General features: G+C 35.7%; 1 protein-coding gene across 1 annotated transcript; it reads left to right on the plus strand.

Moving 5' to 3' along the window:
* The first annotated feature begins 6,929 nt into the window (after positions 1-6,929).
* On the plus strand, positions 6,930-15,213 carry LOC128235925 (52 kDa repressor of the inhibitor of the protein kinase-like). Its single transcript, XM_052950711.1, has 3 exons — positions 6,930-7,103; positions 14,204-14,846; positions 14,936-15,213. Exons 1-3 carry the CDS (start codon positions 6,930-6,932, stop codon positions 15,211-15,213), a joined length of 1,095 nt encoding a protein of 364 aa, XP_052806671.1.
* Positions 15,214-17,261: the final 2,048 nt, after the last annotated feature.

The raw sequence follows: 17,261 nt of genomic DNA on the forward strand, positions 1-17,261 counted from the left end.
TATACCACGGAACACTAGAATGTTATAGCTTTGTCTTTTTTGTAATGTGCCCATTTTTCAATTACTGCAACTCCACAATAAGCTACACAATATCGATATGTCTTGCCTCGCCCACCGCCTCTGCATGTTCTGCGGGCTTAAATGAACCATTGGTTCGATTATGTACACACCATACATATTACATGTATTCATTTATATATCATATTCATACAAATGGCAAAACATATGTGTAAAATTCATAAAAACACCCTACTTTCGGTTTTGTAGCGGCACGCTATACCTCTTTGCTAATGATTTTTTGGACGGCGCCCGCTCATGGCAGCGTTTATAGTAGGGGCAATCGGCTGAAAATTTACAATCCGATTTAACGCCTGTCTCGGCCGAACAAAGAGTGCAGTTTTTCAATGCTAAAAACACCGGTAACATGCAATAGCTTAAAAGAACATTTATAATTATGCAATGAATCTATAATTTTGAAGCATAAAGGATATGTTTAAAACACATTAAATAAGAATGCGTGCTATATTTTTCTTGTGTTTTTCCTGCGCGAGCTGACCGTTACATTAACTGACATTGGACTTTTTTCCTTTTTTGGCGCCCAACCAAATTACCTGCTACAATATTTTTTTTAGACTCGAAGCTTTACTAGAATAAATAAATACGTCCTTGTTTTGTATGTAACCAATAAAAGTCAAAATAATTGTTTAATCGAGCGTGTTTAATAAAGTATGTATGACGACATAAATATTTCAGAAAAAATACATTACTGCACCGCGCATGCGCAATTCACACCTTGCCACTGGACGCCATTTTCAAGACGCAATATCAACAACTCTTACGAATCTTGATTAAAGCATTGTGAACATGGCTTTATCCGATAGTTGTAGTTTTGTCATTCATTTTTACATATTTTACATTCGAAACCCCATTTACGCATAAGTATACATCGAAGTTCCATTTTCGTTGCAGAAGTAGATAACGATTTTCTGTAAATGCTGAGCTGATATAGGTGTTTTAATTAATATATAAGCTTTTATTTACATTGTTTACATGAATATTGATATGTTTAGTGGATTTACGTTGTGATTTGTTGTAAATAGTTTGATAAAACTTTCCGTGACCTACCTTTCTCAAAACTGTAAAGAAACACGAACTGTTTAGATATGATGTTGGAGATTTGTTTTTATAACAAGAACGATTTTCTGTAAATGCTGAGCTGAGTTAGGTGATTTAATTAATATATAAGCATTTATTTACATTGTTTACATTAATATTGATATGTTTAATTGATTTACATTGTGATTAGTTGTAAATAGTTTGATAAAACTTTACGTGACCTATATTTCTCAAAACTGAAAACAAACACGAAACGTTTACATAAGAGGTTGGAGATTTGTATTTATAACAAGAACGGATTGATTTATTTTGTATGGTTGCTATGATTGAAAGTGTTGGTTAATAACTTTGTTCGGTTTACAAAATACTGCGTTCTAATTTTATCTCATCAACAGAAATCATTGAATTTGGGCAAGTTGCAAAATACAGAGTTGAACAGTAGTCTGAAATTGTAATCAAATTCAAGACACTTGTGAGAATTTCCGGAGATCTCTCCCGTCTGTACCACCGGATTTCTCAGTTAAGTAAGTATTCCATTACAAGAGTTATTTTACATTAATTTTAAAACAAATTCAAGTAGAAACTTAACTTATTTAGTATTTAAAAAGCTTGCAATAAATAATTTGAGTCATTGTTGCTTTATTTTGGGTTTAATGGCGTTTTTACAGGGCCAGAACGGAGAGGCCAGAAAGTCTTTGGCGGTGGCAGTCAGTGATGGCACTGACTGCATCCTAGCCAAGGTGTACGACGACAGCAAATTTGCAAAGTAACAGGTAGGGACTTCATTTGCTTTGCGAGACATAATATGGACAACAATGATGCTCGTCACCAAAATACGAATGCATTTGTTACAGCAGGAATTGAGGTGCCACTCCATCACACAGCCATTGGGGATGCACTAGTGAATCTCCATGCTGCTGCAGCAGTGCCTTTGGACAAAGCACTCCCCCCCCACCACCACCCCACAAAAAAGACCAGGTTCTTTGTATCGGTGAAGATCTTTCAGGTATGGAATATCTTTAATATTAAAATTTTATTTCAAATGCATAGACCTTCAAACTTTTCTTTCATTACGTACATCAATATAGCCTTCTCTGTATTACCTGTTCAGTGTTGTTTTGCTGTAAATATCAAATCACCACATTGTTGTCCATGTACCATTAAGGCCCTCTGAAAATATGCGCCTAAATCTAAAAATCTAATGTGCTCTTTGATTACAAAAACATGAAGCTTAGGCAATGGGTATTTTACCTTGTTAACCTTATTTTCCACATAATAGAAGCAAGTAAAGATGTGCGCCTTAAGATTATGCGGAAAACCCTGTTCAATAATGACATGAAATCACAATGTTTCCATCAAAGAATTGAATTGTATGGGACGTTGGAAATTGGATAAGATTATAGGAACATCATGAGCGGATTCAGCAAAGTTAAAAAATGACCATTTTAAAATACTTTCGGCTATAGTGAATGTATTTTTAAAAAAAATATAAAAAAATTAGATTCATTGATTCAAGAGATATACTAGCAATCATGAAACTATGTAATGCACTGGCACACTGGTATAGTTGTAAAGACTGAAAAAACTTAAAATTAATTGAAGCTGATGAGCGGAGTCATAACCTAGAAAAAAACAACATATTTCCTTAACATTGCAGTAGGAGGCCGTCCGCACTGTTAAAGTGAGTGATGAACATGTGGCCATAAAGGTCATCACTCTCGAAGCGGTGATCCTATGGAGAGAGTCCGTAACATCAGATGTGAGGCGGGGTGACTTTGTGACAATCAGAGATGTGGTGACTAACCACTTAAAAGGGGGAACCACCCCTTTACACCACAAACAGATCAACACTGAAGGTAATTTTCATCAACCATCTTACAATATGCATTTCTGCTGCCCTGAAGGGTGTGAATTGCATTAGAGTTGTGATTATCAAAAGTGTACATATCTGCAATTAAATATCATAAAAAGGCATACATATACTTTGTTGCAAATGAGCAGAATTAAATATATGATAAACAATCTGTAAATATCATATGTTTTAACTTTCGCAAATTTTGCACGTTTCTAATGAACAATTTAAAAGGTACTTTTTTGTACAAAATTGTTTTGGTTTTGGAAATTAACAATAATAACTTAGCAACTCTCAAATAGTTTAAAGACAGTCGATCCCAATGCGTAACAACTTTATCCCTTGCCATAGGATTTCGGGTGGTTGGGGGCGGGGCTATTGTTTTGAAGTTGTCCGTCCGTCTTTACTTTCAAATATACATAGTTAATAGACAAAAAATCCGTCGGGACCCTTATTTTGGTAATGGGATTTTAGATTTTGTTGTCATTTAACATGAAAGTGTATAAGCATATGAGGATGACTTACACCAGGTTTGGCTGGACTGTACAAACTGGAAATATAGTTATTGCCCTTTGTCACTCTCAAATACAAATAGTTAACAGAAAACATCTCTGTTTGGACTCGTATCTTGATAATTTTAAGTAAAGTGAATGATTTTTACTTTTGCAATTCTAATATACCCATATGTACATTATTTCCTCCGTCCGTCCGTCCGAGTGTTCGGCTCAATAACTCGTGTCCGGGCTGTAACTTTCTCTTGTATGGACAGATTTTAAAATAACTTGCCACATGTGTTTGACATACCAAGACGACGTGTCGCGTGCATGACCCGTGTCCCTACCTCTACGGTCAAGGTCACACTTAGTGTTTATTCACAGTGGAATGCTGCATATAAGTACATAGAGTATAGGTTGTCGTGTCCGGGCTGTTACTTTCCCTTGTATGGACAGACTCTAAAATAACTTGCCACATGTGTTCGACATACCAAGACGACGTGTCGATTGCAAGACCCTTTCTCTAAGGGTCAAGGTCACACTTAGTGTTTGTTCACAATGGATTGTTGCATATATAAGAACAAAGAGTATAGGTTGTTGTGTCCGGGCTATAACTTTCTCTTGTATGGACAGATTTTAAAATGACTTGCCACATGTGTTCGACATACCAAGACAATGTGTCGCGTGCAAGACCCGTGTCCCTACCTCTAAGGTCAAGGTCACACTAAGTGTTTTTTTCACAATGGAATGCTGCATATAAGGACACAGAGAATAGGTTGTCGTATCTGGGCTGTAACTTTCTCTTGTATGGTCAGATTTTAAAATAGCTTGTCACATGTGTTCGACATACAAACAATGTGTCGCATGCAAGACCCTTGTCCCTACCTCTAAGGTCAAGGTCAAACCTAGTGTTTATTCACAATGGAATGCTGCATATAAGGACATAGAATATAGGTTGTCGTGTCCTGTCTGTAACTTTCTCTTGTATGGACAGAATACTGAATATAAGGACATAAGAGTGTAGGTTGTCAATTATAGTGGTATTTTTTATGTTCAGTGGCAATTTAAATAGTAACTTGCCATATGTATTTGACACGTAAAGGCAAGATCAACTTTTCATGTACTAACCTTGCTCATAGGTCAATGTCACATTCGGGGGCATTCGTCTCATACTGTGACAGCTCTTGTTAACTTCTTGAACTTTGAACAAAGGTCCGTTTAAAACGTGTTGCAGCTGATGCTATACTAGTACATATGTTTATAAAACTTATTCATGTATATTTAATTTTGTGACTTTTACACACGGTTATTGAAATTTACGCTTAAAATATGTCTAAAATTTGAGTTTGGTATATTGCTGTAATCACCGCGATTCTGACACAATCACACTTGCTAAAGGTTTGTTATTGTATACTCATTGTTAAGATCAACTGTAGAATGACACTCTTATACGATTAAATGGGTATTTATATACTTAAATATCATGTATGTCAAAAATATGCATCCAAACTTACAACGTATCTTTTTATGCGAACAAAAATGAATTGTTTGCTACATCAATTTAGTTCTTTTTCCTAATCTGTTTTCAATAGTTGTTAATTTAACACGTAGTGTCAAAAGTTGGCATTCACCCAGCGAAGTTTCACTAATCATACACAATTTATTTCTTTAACAAAAGTCACTGATGTGTAAAGTACAATACTGTAATGTTCAATACTTTTTTATAACACCGCCATTATTTGCCAAATGCTCGCTTTAAACAACGTCATTTCTGAATATGACGTGTTTCTTGTGATGTCACATTTACATCATCATATATTTCGGCCATATAAGAACAGTCTTTACAGTTTTGACGAAAACAAGAACATACATTTGGTAAGTACATACTTTCTTGTATTTTAACAAACAAGTTATGAAGTTGTTAAAATGCATGTATTTTCAAGTGAATACTATTTTGAAAGCAGTATTAGTGTACAACTTTTTAGGATATCTACAGTTGTAAAAATAAATAAAAATGTAGGATTATTATGTTCTTAATATACGCTACTAATTGTAGCGAGCATTACAGTTTGGAATGTGTCTTGTTTAATTGTTTTTGTTATCACAAACGGTTCCAAATGACGAAAACTGTTCACTTTTTTACTGTAACCTTAACATTTTAATTACTTAATTCACCTACTGAAAACTTATCAATAATTATATGACGGTTATGTAAAATAGAACGGGAAATAATGTGAAACAGACCCATACTAACATTATTTCTCATGTCATCTTCTGGTGATACTTAAATACTCTGGCACTGATGTGTTAGACTAGTTCACTCATCAGACATAATTTGAAAATAAGTTTGATAAACCTTTGATGCTACAAAAGTGATACAAAGCTAATTATCTGTGTCTCAAACCTTACACATATATGTAGCGAACATTATGTTAAACCCCATTTTCACTTGTTTATTCACAGATTACTATGGTGAAATCAAGAGCAGAAATTTGCAGACATTACCGAAACGATTAAAAGAAAATGACAATGAAAGATACCTACGTAGGGAACGAGTTAGAAGAAGAATAATCTATGTGTCAACAAACCTACTAAGTGAATCTGCAAAAGCTGAAAGGCGACAAAATTGTCGAGAGGCTGTAAAAAGATGCCATGAACGAAAGAAGCACTTGTTACAAGAAGACAATATAAACGTTCAAAATTAATCGATGGACACAAGTGGTTATGAAAACGTTAATATTCCAAACGAAGGCAACGACAATTTGGTAGTGGCAATGCAATTTCCGAGAAGATCAGCAGGACCAAGAATAAGGCTTGCTAATGATCTTAAACTTGCCAATGAGATGGTATTACAACTGAAGCATGCCAATATAAACTTAGCTAGAAAGGTTAAAACAGAACAAAGAAGGCGACAAAGAGTGAATAAGAGACCCCAAAGCTCTCTTAAAACGCCAAGAAGCAAAACGGAAGATTTAATGAAAGATGCCGGACTCACAGAGGTACGGAAAGATAAAGTGAGAAAAGAATTGGTATTTGGAGAGGTTGTCGCTGATCAGAGAAAAGAGAAAAGAGCGAAACAAAGGAACAATAGGTGGTCTGTACATGATACTAGCCGGCCAGATAATGCGGAAATATCGATGTAGTTCTGCCCTTGCAATTGTACTAGTTAAAACAAAACAATATTCTTGAAAGGTACGTCTGCGACACAAACGTTTGAGAGAAAAATATTGGAGTTCTTAGAAAGAAATGATAATAGTCAACCCCAGTCGGACAAAGCCGACAGCGTGAAAATTAACGGGATAGAGAGGCAAGCCAGAGTTCTAACGAATTATCTTCAAATTCTACACATTAAGTTCCTTTCAAAAAACCCTGAATGCCAAGTCTCCTTCGCGACATTTTGTCGCGTTCGACCGATACACGTTCAACTGTCGGTATTTATATCAAGAAGCAGTACAAAACACAAGAACATGGCGTTAACAGCCAGAACGCACAGGAACCATGGTTGTTGTGTTTCGGTCAACTCTGAAGTGTTTGTAAAAACAGATGCTGATACAGAGAAACTCCTTGAACAAGTATTTGAATGCATCGCTGTTCCACAGTGGAAACGTGTCGAAATTGAAGATAGAGGCAGAAAAAGAATGGTATGTGAGTGCAAGATATAAAGATGACAAAGAAAGATTTGCTGAATCACATTAATGTGAAGAGGGATGAGTTCTCGGGTCACGTTGATCGGACGAAAAACCAGTACTTTCAAATAAGGCATTTGAAGACGCACCTTTCAGAAAATCATGGTATAGTTCAGATGGACTTTGCCGAACATCGCAGTTCAGAAGAAATGCCGTCTGCATAATTTAACCAAACAGGTGTAACAGTGCATCCAGTGGTGATTAAGTTCATACAAAATTGTGCATTAAATCATAGGTGTATAGTGATCGTATCTGACACATTGTCACACAGTGCAAATACGATTGATACATTCCTAGAATATATTGACCATTATAAATGCATATTTACAGATTTATTGCTATTACGCCCAAAGATTTTGACAAAATTAGGTTTCATCATTCTGATATTAACGAATTACTGGCAAATTATCTCACAAACAAATAATGTTAAAAGTAAACTTATGGAAACAGTTTTAATTCTAATTTCCAGAGTTTTTGTTATCACATGTCTTTAATCAAGATTATGTTATGTTCGATACAAATTACATGTTTACAATTATTTGAAACTTTCGTACCAATTTTAGTATATTAAAGCTACACTCTCACAGATATAACAACGTTTTGACAACTTCTTTATTTTTTGTCTTGGAAAGAGAAAAATTTTGCGTAAATATCTGCAAACCAGTGATAAGATTGCTGACAAAATATAAGATCACAGATTTGCATATTTCCGTTCGAAAATTAATGTTTTATGGCCTAAACCGTTACTGACGGTTTAAGAAAAATGCATTAAACATTAATTTTTGAACGTAAATCTTCGATCAATTTTTTGTCAGCCGTCTTATATAACTGGTTTACATGGATTTTCGCAAAACATGGCTCGTTCCAAGACATAAAATAAAAAAGTTGTCAAAACGTTTAATCTGTGAGAGTGCAGCTTTAACATGTCATCAGACATTACTAGAATATAACCACATGGTATAGCTCAGCAAAATTAAAAGTCTATCCTAGTGCTCGTAAGGACAGTTAATGCCACTCTACAAATGCGTTATTTTATTTTATTTCACAATTAAAAAATATGCATATATATGAAATAAAATTATTTTAAGACTTTTCATACTAATATGTTAAGATATGATGTGTTTACTTTGCGATAGTTTATATGTGTTTATTAAACCATTCAAAACCGTTTTACTTGATGTTTTATGGTAAGGATAAGGTATTGTACATTTCAAATCGAAAATTAGCAAAAAGTGTACTGTTTCTTTGAGCGGTCACCACAACCTTATTGTTCTTTTCATGTTCAAGATAATTTGCAAACTTATATTTCAATGTCTTTTTTGGAGAACTTCATATTTTCATTTTTCTTCAGGCCAATATCCCAATTCAAGAATGAGTGTTAAAAAGGGTTTGGGGCGAGGAGGCCAAGGCGAACGCGTTCCCCGAGGATGGCGTTCATCTATCTGATGACGGGCACAGAAAGCTTTACCACAATCTGCTTACAGCCATTGTCGCAGTCCAATATGCACTGTGAACCACTTTCCCAGTTAGGTGTCTAGTAAAGGGGTGACCCTGCAATCTATATGGTCATTAATATGTCTCGTACACTTGAAGGCTATGTTTTTACATTTGGTGTCAAAAGCTATAAGTTTGGCCTGATTATTTTAAATGCCTGTACAGAGTATCAGCAAACACTGATGTGCTGTTATCAGTTGTGTGAGTCAGGGGAACGTCTGGCGGCATTTCTCTTATGGCGGTTTTTTGCCGCCAGTTAAGTAATCAATGTGTACCATATTGTTCGTACAACTGATGTTAAAAAATATTTTATGGCATTCTCATTTAATGCCCAGTTACAAACATATTTGGTCTTGTTTTGATTAATAACAAGCTTGGGATATTATAGTAATCAAATAGCCTTGTAGTCGTTAAGAATTTCATGGTCTGCAAAGCCTGGTAAAACACATAAATACAATTGCTAGACGATGTTCAAGCCAAGATATGTGACATTTACTGTAACATAGCTAAACTCCATGAATTTGGCTTGCATAATTTTTACTTGTTTGAGTCGGTGAATAAATTCAATGTGATGCAATGTTTTAACTTACATGTAATATCAGAAATACAAAAGAGTAATATATATATATATATATATATATATATATATATATATATATATATATATATATATATATATATATATACTGGTCGTCGAGCAGCAGCCGGCAGTTTTTACATATTTTTGTGTGTTTTTTTCTCAGTTGACTGAATCCGGTGCAGGACTCACGTGGCTAATATGATTTTTCTATAACCAATACCACTGGCGCTTCAACCGCAGTTCCGCAAAAACCAGCGAACAGTGACAGAACATGTCAGTGTACATATAGCCAATGATGCTGATTGCACATAACCATGATCCTGAATAGTATGGATAGAGCACATTGCATTCGTTACTGAAGAAATGCAAACAAAACTGTAATGTGAAAAGCAAAAAGGGGCACTTAAAAAGTTCTGTCTCTCGAAATTCAGTCAGATTAAGCTGAGCATTAAGCAAGAGCTCTTTGATCGATCCCAACCACTTAGCATGAAATAAATATGACTGCACTGGCTGAGGATGGAAAAGTTACACGTTAATAAACAACTAAGCAGTTAATTTTATATATCTAATGTGGCGTTTGCTACATTGTACTCCAAAAGGCAAAAAACAAACCTTGCACTCCGTCCTTATATGTGCGGCGAAGAAAGCTGTCCTTGAATATAACAATAGCGGATCCAGGTGGGGTATGCGCACCCAGCGCGCCCTCCCCCTCAAATCGTCCAAGAATACTTTTTATTTCAATATATGAGAAAAAGTAATAAATTATGTCCAATATGCGCCATTTCGGACAAGAAATTTGTGGAAAAAATCTCAAAACCAAAGAAATTAAGGCTCGGAGGGAGGAGCGCAAGTCCCCTCTAACGTCATATCCTGTACCGCCCATATATAGTGAATGGCGGTAGAACTTTCCAGTCGGCGGAAATGTTCAGATGAGCGGTTACATGGTCGGCGGTCAATACACGTTGTCATTTCACGTTTTCCTTGCGAGGGGCGATGACTTTTACAATGGTTTCTGTCTTTCCGCACCATTTCATTTCATCGCAGCTATATATCTAGTATTATGTGTGCATACATAGTATTTTATATCACGATAAGCCTCTTTAAATGATATGTTAAATGAAGGGGAATCCTGGTTTTGAGTTTTCACCTTTATGTTCAATTATATTCTTATTTAATAAAATATATTTATGATTTAATAAGTCGAAATCAATACCTGGGCATTTTACTGACCGTTCCAATGCGATACCTAACAATCCTTGATAAACATACCTAGTATTTTGTATATAGTATATTTGCACTATGCTGTTTGTGGAGGTTTGTGTTGTTCTCTCCTGTTTCTTGTTTGTGATTTTTTTATTTTATGTTCTATGTCTGTCTTTGGCGTTTGCCCAGTGCCATTAAACCCGGTTTATGTTTAAACGTTTTGCTAATGAGCTTGTTTTTGTAGTTTTTCGCATAAATATTGGACGTTATTCGTTTCGAGGTGACAGTTCCAAAACCTAAAGATCGTCAATGACATTTATATTCGACATCCTGGTCTCAAACTGTCCTCTGTTCTGGCTTTTCAAAACTTAACCTCTGCGTATTCAACCTCCAGCTGCAGTATAAAAAAACGAGTTTTACGTACATTTGCCTTTCATAATTCGACTTGAATATGATAAGACTTCAATTAAATAATTTGCATTTTGTAAATTGATTTTTTTTCAGGCAAACTATGTAGATGTATCACGAATACGTTACAATTTAATATATTATCCACTGCTATTTGTTATATATCTGCTTATACATTTGCTTTAGTATTGACGTAAAACACTTATTTAAATGTTTATTGTATCAAAGTAAGCGCAAAACTGTTTGCCTGAGCGTTTCGCTATGAGTTGGACATAACCGCTGGCCTGGTTCCTGGTTAGAGGAAAGCGCATTCGGAACTCCTCGTCCATTTTTATCGAAAACAACCTCGGATGTATTTGGAAGGTTTACATACTAAAAAATCGGTATGTTTAAGTCCGCTGCACGTAGATCTCGTAGTAATTTAATTTAGCAGTTAAACTTAATGACTTAACTCATGGGAATCTTAATCATGTTTGCAATAATACACTTCACTGGCAATCAATTTAAACTTAGATCAATAAATACAAGCAAGAAATACTACATTAATTAATGAAATAATTCACAAAATTTACGAACAACTTCAACTGATATACCGGCATACATCCGAGGATGTTTTCGTTAAAAGAGGCCGAGGAGTTCAGATTGGAGAAAGCGCTGACCGATACAATAAAGCGCCAAATTAACCAATCCGGTTCGTTGCGGTTCCGTTAGCCGTTTTTTTTCCCTTTCCAGGCGGCTGACCCCGGGTCCTTTACGCGGACCTGAATGGTAGACCTAGGAACGCCAAACTCCCGTGCTGCCTTCAAAATGCTCACAGTCGTGGGCACATGGCCCTATGCTTTAGTTAAATAGAACCACACATATAATAATATTGATTTTGTATGTAAATGTATTCAGCCATGTTACTGTTATTAATCACAACATAACATTATTAAATAAAAGAACTATATAATATTAGAGTAAATTACTTAAGATCATAAATAAAAAAAATACCTTATGGAAAAAGTTTTATCAACATCTAGCCCTTGGTGCTATCAGAATCAGTTTACGAGAACCACGTCGATGGAATGTTCCCTGTATGTTCTGTGGTATGTTCAACGTCGTACCTGAATTCCCGTAGACCACTGGTCTCTGTACCAACGCCACGATAGACAAACGTGAACACCTGAACTGGTAAATCCAGTTGCCAATGTGACTGCTACTCTTAAATATAGTATAAAATGCGAAAGCATCCGTTCTAATAATTTTAGGCTGCAGCAAAGCTTGCCAAAAGGTTGGACGGTTGGGATGTTAATGTCCGAAAAAGAATTATAAATAACAAATCAGAGTAAAGATTCGTCGCTTATTTACAATGTGGTATACACCAACCTTTTGTTCGCTTGAAGCTATGTAAAAGACCCTGGCAGTGTTCAGCGTTTGTTTTTTTATATATATACCAGAATGAACCAGATTTTACTGGACCAATGAGAAGCTTTGCAACGACCTCTTGATATAAATCGTTAAAGTAATGCTCCAATATTAAACAATTTATTAAAAACGAAATAAGGATTAAAAGTGAAAGTAGACATTTATTAACTAACATATAGTTCCGATAACAAAATTCTATTGTTGTGCAAAAGCTTCTATTATTCATACTGTCATATGGTCATAATATCATGAATAATTATAGTTGGTGTTTTGTTTTTTTACTTTCCCTTTTTATAATTGTCCAGATTATTTTTATCCATCATGGCATCAGGGTATTTTCGACGTTTTACGGGGTAATTAACGGCTTATTATTTAGCCATTAACTTAAGTTCCCATGGAGAGCCTCTATTAAACAGGGAAGTTATTACAGCGCTGCAATTGTCTTTAAAAGTGCGTATTAAACCAAACCATGGCAACATACAATTTTCAGATCGGTCACAAAATTGTTTGAAAGCGATTGTTGGGCAAAATAAAAATAACGTTTTCAACAGGTTTTAAAAAATAGGTGTTGCTGTGATCAGTTGAACAATAATTGTTCATAACCAACACTTGACGCATTCCCATTTGCTAGTGTAATAGAGCCTCCATTCCTTTCATTGTTTAATTGTATTATTTTTCAGTCAATGCTGTCCGGTTAAATTCTTTAAAAAATATACGCGTTCTATATGCTAGCCTGAAAGAGCTTAGTGACATTTCATTGTTTAATTCATTTTAAGTACACATTGTCCATTGACACGGTTTCGTCTGTTAGAAATATCAAAAAATCTCTTTCAGTTTAAGAACGGAGATAACTGGGGTATGTAAGCAAAACATGTATAACTATCAAATTATAGGTTCAGATATTTTTAATTCATTTTGATTGATTATTATCTAATTTTAATAAGGATTTTGCGTTTTACATTAAAATGTTTTCATATTTGTTTCATATTGCCGCGTCATATTTCATCAGAAATAATAGATGATACAGCTGTTTCGAGCGTAAGATAAAGTATAAAATGAATTAACCAAATTCGATCATAAAATTCACGAGCGTAAAATCAGACCTATTATTATTTAATTTATATATACCTTTCAGGGACATACTTAGGCATTCTTTAGTACGCCCCGGTGAACATATCAATGTTGTTTCACCGAAATTACAACGGTTGAATCTAGAGATCAGTACTAAATGCTGTCTCTATTCTAACAGTTTATTGGCAACCGTGAATAAATATATTAGTCGTTTTTGTGTAAACAGTTCATTGACCCAACCGGGGAGGCCATGTGTATACACAAAAAGAACTTTCCTTTATATTGTAACCTTTTCACGTACAATCATGTCGTAAACTTTAACGATAAGAAACACAGGGTAAACGCCTTGGGCTTATTGCAATGCTCAGGTTACTGAAATAGGCATACATTATAGACTGGTAGACGTACTTTGTTGAGATACTAATATTCTGTCCATTTATCATATGCAAAAATATATATTCATAAAAAACAAAATAACCTTTAAAACCCGTGATATCGAAGGAACTTATTGACGTATGCAGTTAATACAAATAACTGCGCGTCAAGACGTCAGTAAACATCATCGCACGCGCTTTTTGGTGAAATGTACAAAAATGCGTTTTATTCACAAAAAAATGTAATTTAAAGTATGCTAGAAAAAAATATATATCATGTGTGTCCGTTCCGGATAGAAAAATCCGACCCTCGAGCACGCTGTGTAGCCGGCTTGTAACTCAGCAAGCCTAATTACCTGGCAACGCAGGTGCAATCGGGTGGGAGTTTTCAATCCAGAACGGGAACACATGACATATATTATTATTCTGGCGTTCATTGAGTGCACTTCTTTCAAAGGAGTTTCACTATGCGCAAATATAATGCATTTTTGCATGTAGCCAACCTTGATATATTGAAGATCAGAGCTCAGTGTTACGATGGTGCTACCAACATGTCTGGAAAATTTCGTGGGCTCCAGGCTCTCGTGCGTGAACGTTCGCCGCATGCAAATTATGTGCATTGCAAGTCTCACTGCTTGAATCTAGCGTTGGTCCATAGTTCGAACATTCCCTGTGTCCGAACTATGATGGGAACAGTTCAGGACATTGGATTCTTGTTCGATTATTCAACAAAACATCTAGCAGCATTCCAGAACGAGCTTTCTAGAGACGCACTAAACTTCGCTCGTGAGACACGGTGGTCCAGTCGCGCGGACGCATTCGAAATATTCCAAAATGCGTTCTCCGTAGTGGTCAACTCCCTTGAAACTCTTAAAAAAGACGGAGACGAAAAGGCAGGCCAGTATTTGGTCGCTGTACTGCGCTTTGAATTTATAATCTCACTTGTAGTGGCGCAACACATATTGAGCACTACCATGAAGTCGACAAATCTACTTCAGAAGGAAGACAACGATCAACTACACGCTGTTGAAGAAACAAACGTCATTGTCAAATTGTGTAATGACTGGAGGGCTGATCCTGATGTGTTGAACGGAATGTACACGAAAGCAACGATTATAAGCTCAGGCTTTGACATTCAACCATCAAGGCCAAGAAGAGTTGGTCTCCAACAAAACAGGCAATTCCTGAGGTGCAAACACCATCTAACTACTTCAGAATAACCTTGTACAATGTTTTCATTGATCATTTAGTACAAGAAATAGAAAGCCGTATCCGGAGAAATGAAGACAGATACAGAGCAGATCATTTGTTGCCTTCAAAACTGGACATTCTGCTGGACGACATGCTGCCACCAATTAATGCTGCTTATGCCCCTGATCTCCATGAAACATTTGACACATTTAAAACAGAAATTGCACGATGGAAAGTCAGATGCATCGCGGCCGCAAGTCCATCTAGACTACAAGAGGCCATCAAGGACCTGTATCCTTGCATATTTACAATATTCGAGGTTCTGTTCTTCTTGTAGCCATATTATTTCATAATCTTTAATTTGAATCCATTCGAACTAGATTCTGTTTTTCTGTATTGCCTTAACCTTTCACGGCCAATGGTATGTGAGTTTTAATTTCATATAATTATAGTAGATTGAAACTAAGACATGGTGCCCTAACGATGATTTAAATGTCATATATGAAAGAAAATATAAGCAAGCATGATTAGGTTTACAATACCTTAAAAGTATACACGTGTTATTGAAAAAATATGTATAACAATGTTTATGATCGTGGTTAGTAGTAATATGGTTGTATAGCTCACTTGAGTGAAGTTTTAAATCTTTTTTTATGAAAAATGAATGCGTTTGTTTTGACATAGTTAACACGTTAACCTGAACAAAAGTGGTACGTGTATATGGTGATTATACGGATATTTAATCTATTTGAGTCATCCAAACACAACATTGATATTTGTACACACGGTCCAAATTATATTGCTATTTTTTTAAATATGGAATTAGGTCGGAAAATATTAAATAAGTCTAAACGAGCCTTTTAACCCCCTGGGCGGAGCCAGAATTGACCATTAGGTGCATAATGTTCCACCACTTTGCAGAGGCCCACTATATGATGCTACGTACAAATTATCAAAAGTTTCATTCTAGCGATGACAGACAAGAAGTTACATAGATGTCCCTTTATAATACCTCAGCCACACATACACGATTTTTACTGCCGTTCTTGATAGGGCCATTCCCGATTAAATCTGTAAAACTTCTGATCAAGATCATGTGTTTCGTGGCTGGAAATTAACCCCCCCCCCCATATATATTAACATTTCATACACCAATCAGAAAGTGTTCAGGAAGCGTCCCGATTCAGCCGTTTCCAGCTAAATTCGTCCCGATTATCCCATTCTCAATCCGATTCCAATTCGCTTTATATATTTCGCATGCTGCAAAAAAAGACCGAATCTGTCCCGAGAGCGACCCAATGTCCCCGAATGCGATGAGACAGAGATCCGACAGTAACCAGACAGTGAACCGGCGCTGACGGAAGACATCCGCAATATGTGTACTTAATATGGACTCAATTGGCAAGAAACGGCACTGTACTATTTTTCTAGATCCTACCATTTCAACAGGACACCGTTAAGTCATTGTTTAAACAGCACAAGACATTGTTACGATTGTAATCCGACTAGATAAAATCGGCTGCAGACAATAATAGGACAATCCAGATCATATAGTAAGGATAGTAATCCGACTTTTAATCAGTTCGTCTCGTAGCGATATCTGATCTCATACAGGAACCATAATCGACAATGTGTGACCGCCGTATCAGTCTTACGGACACTTGGGACACCCGGGACTTGGCCAACTTTGACCCCAGGGTCAATATTTGAACAAATATAATGAGTATGATCATATGATCTTACATACCAAATATCAAGGCTATGTGCCCAGCTGTTCCGGTCAAGGAGATTTCTAAAGATTTCCGTATATATCTTTATGTTAAACATAACAAACACGTTTGTGACCCTAGGAAGTGGTCTTTTTCACTCGATTTAACAGCCTTGAAAGAGGACCACAATTCAATATTACACACCATATATATTAGCCCTAGGTTTCGGTCAAAACGTGTTTCTTTCCGGATGTCATGGCAACCAGAGTTCGGCATAGAATCCACCACCCAATGAACATCCTGTGAATATGTAACACTTTTGTTAAATAACAAGTAATATTCAATGTAAATCTTAAATTGTATGTATATATTGTTATTGCTAATTCATTTATAAAATGTATTTTAGTACTCGGTATCTTCAACATTTAGAGTTTTAGAGTGCAATATACACTATTCGTAACGACCAAGTACATTATGAATTAAAAACACATACGTAAATGGTATTGAAGTATGGAGTATAAACGCCACTGTCATAGTTCTCAGTTTGAGGAGCTAAAAGGGGTGAAAAATGAACTTCTTCTAATGATTATAATTTTACATTATTAACCCTATTCTCTTTTTCATTTTTTTTTATCTTAGTCTGGCACATCAGGTGTTTCAGAAATGGCCATTTATA

The sequence above is a fragment of the Mya arenaria genome, chromosome 5 (assembly GCF_026914265.1).
Source record: "Mya arenaria isolate MELC-2E11 chromosome 5, ASM2691426v1".
Classification (NCBI taxonomy): domain Eukaryota; kingdom Metazoa; phylum Mollusca; class Bivalvia; order Myida; family Myidae; genus Mya; species Mya arenaria.